Source organism: Megalops cyprinoides, chromosome 6 (assembly GCF_013368585.1).
Source record: "Megalops cyprinoides isolate fMegCyp1 chromosome 6, fMegCyp1.pri, whole genome shotgun sequence".
NCBI lineage: Eukaryota > Metazoa > Chordata > Actinopteri > Elopiformes > Megalopidae > Megalops > Megalops cyprinoides.
In genome coordinates, this window is record NC_050588.1 from 10,758,309 (window position 1) to 10,767,857 (window position 9,549).

At 42.4% G+C, this 9,549-nt stretch overlaps 1 protein-coding gene across 1 annotated transcript; it reads left to right on the plus strand.

The window, feature by feature from the left end:
* The first annotated feature begins 693 nt into the window (after positions 1-693).
* On the plus strand, positions 694-5,627 carry ldlrad2 (low density lipoprotein receptor class A domain containing 2). Its single transcript, XM_036530750.1, has 5 exons — positions 694-784; positions 2,842-3,357; positions 3,693-3,842; positions 4,064-4,201; positions 5,362-5,627. The coding sequence occupies exons 1-5, from the start codon at positions 694-696 to the stop codon at positions 5,625-5,627; spliced, it is 1,161 nt and encodes a 386-aa protein (XP_036386643.1).
* The last annotated feature ends 3,922 nt before the right edge of the window (positions 5,628-9,549 follow it).

A 9,549-nucleotide genomic window follows, 5' to 3' on the forward strand; every position in this document is an offset into this window, starting at 1 on the left:
AAGGAAAAACCTGCCCTAAAGCATCCAAATCTCTCCTTCGTCCACTTTTCTTTTTATACTGAGACAATTAGGAACAGAGGAAGCCACGGGATTCCTCACACTTAATAACCCCGATTCTTTATTGATTGTTGCATGTCTTTCTCTCGTTGGTCTTAAAAAGTAAATTATTCCAGCTCTTTCAAAACTCTGGTGGTAAACTTTGCCACGAAAAATGTGGAACAGATGGTGAGGTCTGTCTCATCCGTCCATTTCCATGTCCGATTGGCCGCTATGTATTGGATAAAGGACAGGGCGGAATCGGGAGGGGGCTCCAACCCGGTAGCTCCTTTTGACCCATTAAATTGGAGGCGTTGTCATGGAAATCCTAGGACACACATAGATTAAACAAAGAGATGCTTCAAAGGCACAAAAGCCACGATGATGAAGAGTTATTCTAAAAAAGGTATCAGAAACATTAAAGGCAAATTTTCCTCGAGCGACCTTCATATATAAATGCGCCTCTCTTTGTCAGTGTAACCCAGCTGCTAAGTGTCTACATAGTAAATTTGCGAAATGATTACGTTGTCCGTTGTGCGGGATCACAGAATCGAAAAGACGTGGCCACTACTGACCTAAGACTTGGGACAAGCTATCTAGAGACTGTGAAACGGAGCTCTCTTTAGGAACAGTCAAGGCGCCTTTTGGAATGCAGAGATGGAAAACACGGGGAAGCGCCTGAAACAACTGTCAAAACTGTTTGTTCTTCTAAACTTTATGACACTAAAGACCAATGCCATTGAGACAGGTAAGGAGATGGAAGATCAGTTTTTAAGATTTACTCCGTCGCTTAAACATCCACTTGCCACTTGTTGCAATTAGCCTGACGTTGCGCCTTGTGTGCGTAATTTATTTATTGCTCTTGGCGATCCTGACAGCGACACAGCGCTTTTGTTTGCGGCAATAATTACTTCTCGCTCCATGCTTAAGAGATTTTAATTCTTCTAAAATAAATTGGCATTGAAACAGTGTACGCAAACTTTGGAATGGAAAAGGAGAAGTTTTGTTAAAAGACACCTCTCTGAGAGTAAAGAAAAAAGACACCGTTGTGGAGCACGCTTAAGTAGGCTACTACGGTAGTGGCGATAGTGTATTACTCTGATAACCTATTGCATTTTTGCGCTGTCGCGTTTGTATCCACAATGGTACACTTAGACCTGTGCATGGGAGATGGGCTCCTACCAGTGATGTTATTGTGACAAATTATGATGCGCTACAAATAGCCTATACATAATAGCCTATGTCACAAACGGTATTTACATTTTTAAGTATTTATTATTTAATAGGCCTATTTACCGCAATGTGTGCACCGTCATCATCATTATTATTATCATCATCGTTATTATTACAATTATGATTATCATTATGCTAATAGGTCGTAATAACTGCAAAGTGTAGTTTATCCGCATTTTTTGCGTCTGGTTGGGGGTTTTCTTGATTTAGTTGTAATGTGTAAAATAAATACAAAGCAGTGTATAGTAATGTAGTGCATACTGAATTAGATCTGTTTATTTTGTCTGATCGTAGAAAACGGGGATGGTGACGCATTTTGCAGTATTTATATATTTAATCATCGAACGGAACTGTGATATTTTAATTTATCATTTATGTTCAGTCAGAAATACACAATACAAAAATGTTGTAATTCTAATATCGACAACACGTTAAGCACATGTTTATGCAAGAATACATCCAAGCTACATGTACCCATAAAACACATTTCTTAAAACTTTCAAAATGAGCGCCGTAATCGAACTTACTTCAATTTTAAAAAATGTATACCTTACCATACCCCTAAGAAATGCTGACAGAGGACTAAAATGACAATTTGTAATCACTATCCCTTATGTTCACATTTTAAAACGTGTTTAAGTTTGCTTTACCGCACTTAATAAGTATGTGCAGAGATTTGCTCTGACTCTGCGAAGTGTGCGCCACATTTGCTGAAAATGGGTTTTAAATCGTGCCTCTAATCGTGTTCCCATGGATTCTCTAAAGGTTCTTGCGGTGGCGGGGACTGGATGTTGGCTTAGAATGACTCATTGACACCAAAACAACACATTGATCTATGCGAAGGTTGTTTGCCCTTCAAAGGCGCATTCTTCTCTACTGTAGCTCTCATGTCCGACCCGGCTCCCGTCTCGGGTGTCTTTACTGCACCTCAGATTCGCTACGTGTTTCGGCTCTGTGGGCTTTTGACCAGTAAAACGTTTATTGGGGACTTGCTGTTCCGTCTCTGACCGAATTTTGGAAACCGCTGATGAGGAAACGTATTTACCGAAGATTTGAAGGATGAGCACCGTCCCCCCACCCCCCAAAATACAGGTTTTCTTTGGAAATTCCAGCTGGGCTGTTCAGAGGAATCTGCTGGTCACCCCTGGAGACAGAGCTAATAAATGTTCAGGGGGGTGTAAATCTTCCAATTATTTGGTCCACAGCCCAAAAGAGGAATGCTGGAGAGATGCACCCAGCTCACATTAACACTTTGTTAGTTTCCTAAAAAGTTGTACCCTCCACACACAAAAGTGCTGGGTGGCTAATGTACTGTATTTATCTTATTTAACTCTTTTTAACTTTCCACAAAAATGTTTTAATTCCAAAGATGTCTTCAAATTCAGTAACAGGGCTTTAAATTGAACTTATTCATCATATTTAAGGTGAAACTACATACCCAGCACTATCAAGAACAAGAGAGGTTGCTGCCACTTGGCACGCAAGATAAACTCAATAATTATGCTGAGAAATTTACGTGAGTAAAAGGATTTTTTTTTTTTTACGAGTCGGTCTGAACCCGTGTCCTCACAGTGAACCTTGTGGACTTCTGCGGCCAGACCATCCGCGGGGACGGAATGATCGTCAACTCCCACCAGGAGTCCCGGAAGTACTACTTTGTCACCATGGGGACGGACTGCCACTTCACAATGCAGGCCGCCTCCCCCAGTGACAAGGTGCAGTTCCACTTTCGCTTCTTCCTGGTCTACAGCCTACTGCGGGTCTCCCCCCTCAGCCAGCCGCCCCTGAGCCCCACCCCGCTGCTCCCGCAGGCCTCGCGGAGCCTCCCCCCGCCGGGCTCCGCCAATCCCGGAGCTCGCCTGGAGCCCACGCCCGGGGAGGGCGCGGGGGACCCCTGCCACGCCGGCTCCTATATTCAGTTCTACGACGGGAAGGACAAATCCTCTCCCCCCATCGGCCCCCCGCTGTGCGGGAAGACCCTGCCCAGGCCCGTCCTGTCCACGGGGAACTACCTGACCCTGCGACTGATGACCAGGGGGACGCAGCCCCGGGTGGACTTTGTGGGGGATTTCACATCTTTCAGGCTGGGTGAGGGATTTTGGCTTTTTTACCCACTGAATAACTGCGATTTAACATTTAACATCTGACAGCAGCACAGATGTTAATAAATGCATTTTGGGCACGTTTTTCAACAAAAAAGCAAAACCATTTTGACTTGCTCAAAGTCCACTGTATTCTGCAAAGTGATCCTGAAATCTTAATCTTAACTGCACTCACTGTTCAGTTTAGATTATTCTCAAGCTTATAACTATAAATGAATGACTAAATTGTGAGGCAGCCACAGAGAAGTCCTAAATGGGGCCACTGAAACCATTTTAATTTAGTTACTGTATGGAATTGTTGCATGTTCTTTCCCGCTACAGGATTCAACCAATCAGAGTGTAGCAGGGAGCCCTATTTCACTTGCAGAAACGGGAAGTGCATTCCCATGAGTCTGGTGTGTGACAACAAAGGCATAGATAACTGTGGTGATGGCAGTGACCAGGCAGTCCAGCCCCCTGCAAATTGCAAAGGTTAGTGAGTACCATCAGGCACATGCTATGTAGAGTGAAGAGTTATGAAGAGTTAGACCGTATCATTTGTGGCAACCAAACTTGTCAATAATGTGGCAACCTAACATATTAAAATGTCAATAATGTTAAAAAAATCTTCAGGATTAGTCTTTTGCTCAACCTAAAAATCATAGTCAAGTTGAGACAGAGGTCTTACTTCCCTTCACTGTTTGCTGTTCAAGGCGAGCACTCCACAGCGAGGTCCAGGCAACAGGGAGTGACGCCGCCATCACCCATTTTAAATCCGCCCACTTTAGCTCTCTCCACCAATAGGAGCTGTGGGACGCCAGACAAGGGTGCGAAGCAAGACTCTGTAACAGGTGAGCACCAATCAGAGTGTCTCAGCTCCCACAGTATATTTGAATACAGCAATCCTGAAACTACTTACACATCACATTAACTAAATGTATTTTAAACCATTGGTGACATATTGATTATATATTGTGAATGGCAGCAATAGAAATGTTTGCATTTTTGCTAGATACAATTTGATCGTAATGTTTGGAGGAAAAGTTGATACATTTACAAAACAATTTTTAAAGAATAATTTTTCTGTGCCAGTTTTTTGATGTTCTGTAATATCTAACTCAAGACTGAGTGGGCAGGAGGTAACCAAAGCCTGAACCAAAGTATAAAAACAAATTGCAAAGAAAGGGGGGGGCATAAAAATGGATGAGGGAGCAAACACAATAAATGCCAGACCCTGGGCCAGTGGCCATTAGAACTTGATTGACGGTCAGGAGAAAGTATGACCCTTTGAGTGTGCTGCTCTGTTGTTGGTGCTAGCGACAGTGCAAATGGACACTGCGGCTGGCAGATAGCCGTAGATGGACATTTGGCCTGTGCCAAGCCTGCAGACGCCGAACCAAGACAACAGCTATCCTGAATTCAATTGGATTCAATCCGAAAGGCTCAAAAACCAGCTCATTTGAAAGTCAGTGTTTTTCACAACATTCGTAGCCCACTGTGGATGTGTCTTGCGTGTTGTGTGTGCAGAGACCATAAATGCTTAGAATTTGAAGGAATTGCTGTGCTTGTGTGCAGTGAACAAAGGATCATGGAGATCAAAGTCCAGATGTCTTTTGAAAGGTTTTATTCTTAATGATACTTGCTGAATTCTCCTGCCTTGTGTTGCAGTGGGATAAGGTCAATCACATTTTCCAAGCCAAATTAATAAAAAAAAAAATCATTATTTTATTGCATGCCCTTGCGACGTCTTACCCAATGATTAAGATAATATTAATGCTGGGCACAATGCACATTTGTTTGACTGTTTTGTTTTTGATTTTCCACTTTGAGAAGCTTTTAAAAGTGTTTGAATTATTATTATTTAATATATCCCTACAATGCTCTGGATGCCCCAACTCCCAGCTGTCCACAGTCCCAGCAAACATGTTTTCTGTGCTTGTCCTTAAATGGCCATTTTACGGTGACCTGCTGTCCCATAATGCATTGCGGCTGGCCTGCTTGTGCTCCTCAGACTCGCAGAGCTACGCGTCGCTGCTGGCCCTGTACGTGGCGCTGGGGGTGGTGGCGGGCGCGGTGCTGCTGTGCTGGTGCTGCTGGTCGCCGGGGTGGTTCCTGTGGAGGGTGAGCGTCTGCCGCTTCCTGCCCTGCTGCAACTCCGCCTGCGCCTCCTGCCAGCTCTGCACCCGCAGCTGCTCCCGCTCCCGCTCCCGCCAGGACCTCCGCCCGGGCAAGGTCACGCCCCAGGGGGACACCGCGGCCACCACTGTGGCCGTGTAACACCGCCCCCCCCCCTCCCCCACTCCTGGATGGATGGAGGTGTCTGGACCGCTGTTGCTGGCTGGGTGATAGGGAACTCTGGGTGGTGGGGAGAGCTCCCGCTTTGGAATTTAGAGTTAGGCTACACGGTTTTTGCCCCATATGTTGGACTTTGTTTGTTTTTAATGTTGCCTTGCTTTTGAACCCGAGGCACATTGATAGAAAAGCCTGCAGCTGACTGGACTGGGATAACCATCAGAATCAGTCAGGAACTGAAAACCTAACATGTTCCGTGTGTAAATGTTGAGGTCGGCTTGGGTCACTAATGGTTAGGATGCAAATTCCCTGGTGTTTAGCCAGCCGGGGTGCTTTGATTTCAGAAGCAGGCAATTGCAACGATATCCATCCTCTCCCACCATGAGAGGAAGGTTATTACATAATCCTGGGAGGAGAGCACTGCCCATGTTTACCCTCTCGGGTCATGTGATCCCTCAGTGAGGTGTCCGTTGCACCAGCTTGTGAGTAATCTCAAAATAATGATCTTCTTTAGAACACACATGCCTGGGCAAAAGCTGCATTTTTTCCTCAGTGTTGCTGTGTTGCTTAGTACACGCTCCTCCATCTCTAATCACAAACAAACACACACACACTCTCTCTCTGTCTTTTTTCTTGCTCTGTCTCTCTCTCTCTTTTTATCTTCCTCTTTCTCACACACACACACACACACACACACACACACACACACACACACACACAGACATACACTATTATGTCTGACAGTTGACTTTTGTGCTGGAGGAGAATTGGCAATAACTGTGGTCAACAATATCCAAGAAGATCCGCATTGTGGTGGCCTGATCAAGATTTAACCTTGCCCTGAATGATCGCCTAAAGGAGATTTGTGAGAGCCTGCGGATGGCCTTTGAAACCCTTGGGTGGGGTTTATCTGTAAATACGTTCTCCCCTTGTGGTCACTATGTGCTTGAAAAGGTTGCTAAAACTGCTTGCTTTGATAAGGGATAACGGGCAATGCTGTATTTCATTAGTAGCTTGATATTGTTCTGCCTTCAGTTTCTACCTATTTTTTTGCTCTCCATAAAATGGAGAACAGTAATTCCATAAGTCCAGGTTGAGTACATGAGCAGCATCCAAAGGAAATCATTAAGGATAGCACAGTCCTAACTGACTTGTAGGACATAGATATTGAGAAACGTAAAAGCATGATTTTGGTAAGTCTGTGAAGTTTCTTTAGATGTCCATATGAGGACTAAAATAAGGCTTTAGTGTCCTGGGGTCTATTCAATCAAGCTCATCAACTGTCCAGTAACAAAAATCCCATGTAAACTACATATAAGGGGGTTATGAAATCCAATCATGTATTATATAAAAAGATTTTCAGTTTTCAAACTACAGACTTGAAAAGCCTCTTACAGCAAGGAGGTGTAAAACTACTGTAAGGATGACATTCTACTACTTATTTCTGAGCAATGGTGACTTTTAATCCCACCTCCTTCTGTCCAAAGACCAATCAGCGTGTTGGACACACCTGCATACCTCGCATCAGGCTGACTCTAATGACACTGTGAGTATGACCACTCCCACCTCAGATCTCAGGTTCTCACACTGGTAGCTTGGTACTGTAAGGTCAAAACTCAGTTATTTGTATCATTATTTTCAAGCAAATAGCCCTTTAAAGTTGATCGTGTCCATTGAATAGACCCCTTAAAGGTCTCCCTCAAGGCCAGAAAACTTTTAACCAGCAGTAAACATAATTCACATTCTCAAGGACATGATGGGATTTTTCATTGTTAGTTACAGACTTGTTGTTTTTGCTTTATTGTACTATGGCACTGTTTTTTTTTTTTTACAATTTGTAAAAACAAGACTTTTTTCTGCATCTCCAAGATGATAATGATAAGAATATTGTTAGCGTTATTTTTTGTGGTGAATTTCTATACGGTAAAGAACTCTGTTGCTATGGTTTTCATGAGGTTTTCGCAGTAGGACTGTGACTTTTATTACTACCTTTGTTTGAATGTTCTGATTTGGTTTGAGGAAAAATCTAATTAAATACAGCACTGAATTGTGTTTGTTGCCCTGAGTTTTGCCTCTGTGCATCACCATTAGATACCTGGCAAATAAGTGTCAGGCTGTAGATCTGAATTGGGAATTTGGCTATAAATGTGCCTAAAGAATTTGAATTTTATGAAGTTCACGTTACATCACAAAGTTACTTGTTATTGTTTGAGATTTGGAATTCTGCACAAATGTGTGAACTTGTGTATATGTTGTTGGTATCATAACTCATAATTAAATGCAGACTGCATCATTTCCTTGAGCGGGTTGCATTCCTGCTTGGGAAATTATTTACACACTTGCTCACAAAAGAAATGGGTGCCGAACTCTTCAACCACAAACTGTGTTGTCTGTTGCCTTGTAACCACTAGCTGCCTTTCAAGGGAAATGCTTGCTGCTCTCCCCGCCTCCTGCAAAAAGGAATCTGATATTCTCTTTATCTGCATGGCACTTAAAGAACTTCCCCTCATTTGCCACTCTGAGAAATATTATAGCTTAAAATAGGCTCAGAGTCCTCCTCTGAAAATACTTTTAAATATTTGGCCTTACTGTTATCATTTCACCCATTTGTATAAAAAAAGGCTTAGCATTCATTTTAAATTCTACATAAGCAAACAATAACCACAGAAAGTAAATCCATGGAATTGGTCAATTGGGTAGACCCTACATACACCATGTAAATAACCCTTGTCAGATAAATATAGATAATATATATCCAAATAGATAAAAATAGATAATAAAGAGACAGATAAATGTTTGGTTAAATTACACTGTGAAAAACCACATTAGTGTGAAATATTTGAAAAACAATCCTTTTGGTGTCACAATGTAGGATTAATTTTCCTGTGTCAGTGCTATGATGGAAGAAACCAACATGAATGGTTTCCTAAAGATCTTGTAGTCAAAATAATGTTCAACACTGGACTTACTGACAAGCAATTTTACCTAACAAATAACTGCAGTTCCAACACACTCATAACCTCAATATATGTTCACACAATCAACATCAGAACATTTAGGATGTAACTGGAAGTTGTGATATTATTTCTGTGTGAGTAAAAACACCGGAGTTAAAATGTGCACTCAATGTGATTGGTTGTATAGAAAATATGAGCAGTGATTACCATCCACCGTCTACAGTGTGCTGCACTTGTCTGTATCTTCTGTATTCTGTATGAAAAGCAGCTCATGTCTGTCATCCTATGTTCATGCTAACTTTGCCCCCGTTCTGCGTAAACTGTGAAATTGACCACAAAGGTTTTTTTCTTTTTTCATTGGGGGGGGGGGGGGGGATGGGGGGGGGGCAACACTGTGCCCCTGAAATTGTGCTGACGCACAGGGAAAAAAACCACCCACAAGATTATAAATAGCACATGAATGGTTTAATTAAGAGACACAGGGGGTATGGTAAGTCCTTCAGAATTAGAGGAAAAAAATGGCAGAGAAATGGCAGAGGAACCAGCAGTTTGCTGGGTGGACATGGTTAATATAGTTACATAACTGTGTCCAGTCCCATGAATGGAATGCTTGCAGGATTTTTTTGCAGTCTTTTTGGTCTGTGTGCATTTCTTTTTTGATGTCTTTTCTTTAGTTGAAGTACATTTTAAATCACTATGAAATCCCATTCAGACGCACGCCTAGAGATCAACAAAACTCCCTATTCCCAAAACCACAGTGGGCCATGAGTATTTTTGGGCCAGTACATCACTGTCATACAACAAAGCTCTAGGGAACCATGTGCCAAAAATGAAAGCAAATGCAAAAAAAAAAAGGTGAGCGGGACTTTCTGTAGAATAATCTCTTTACTCATATTTGGAAAAATAAGAACAAATAAAACAAAGAACAAAACTAAAAGTAAAAGAACAAC

Coding starts and splice junctions, on each gene's coding strand:
- ldlrad2 (XM_036530750.1), top strand. CDS start 694: ATGGAAAACACGGGGAAGCGCCTGAAACAACTGTCAAAACTGTTTGTT. Junction 3,358..3,692: donor TTTCACATCTTTCAGGCTGG/GTGAGGGATTTT, acceptor TTCCCGCTACAG/GATTCAACCAATCAGAGTGT. Junction 3,843..4,063: donor GCCCCCTGCAAATTGCAAAG/GTTAGTGAGTAC, acceptor TTGCTGTTCAAG/GCGAGCACTCCACAGCGAGG.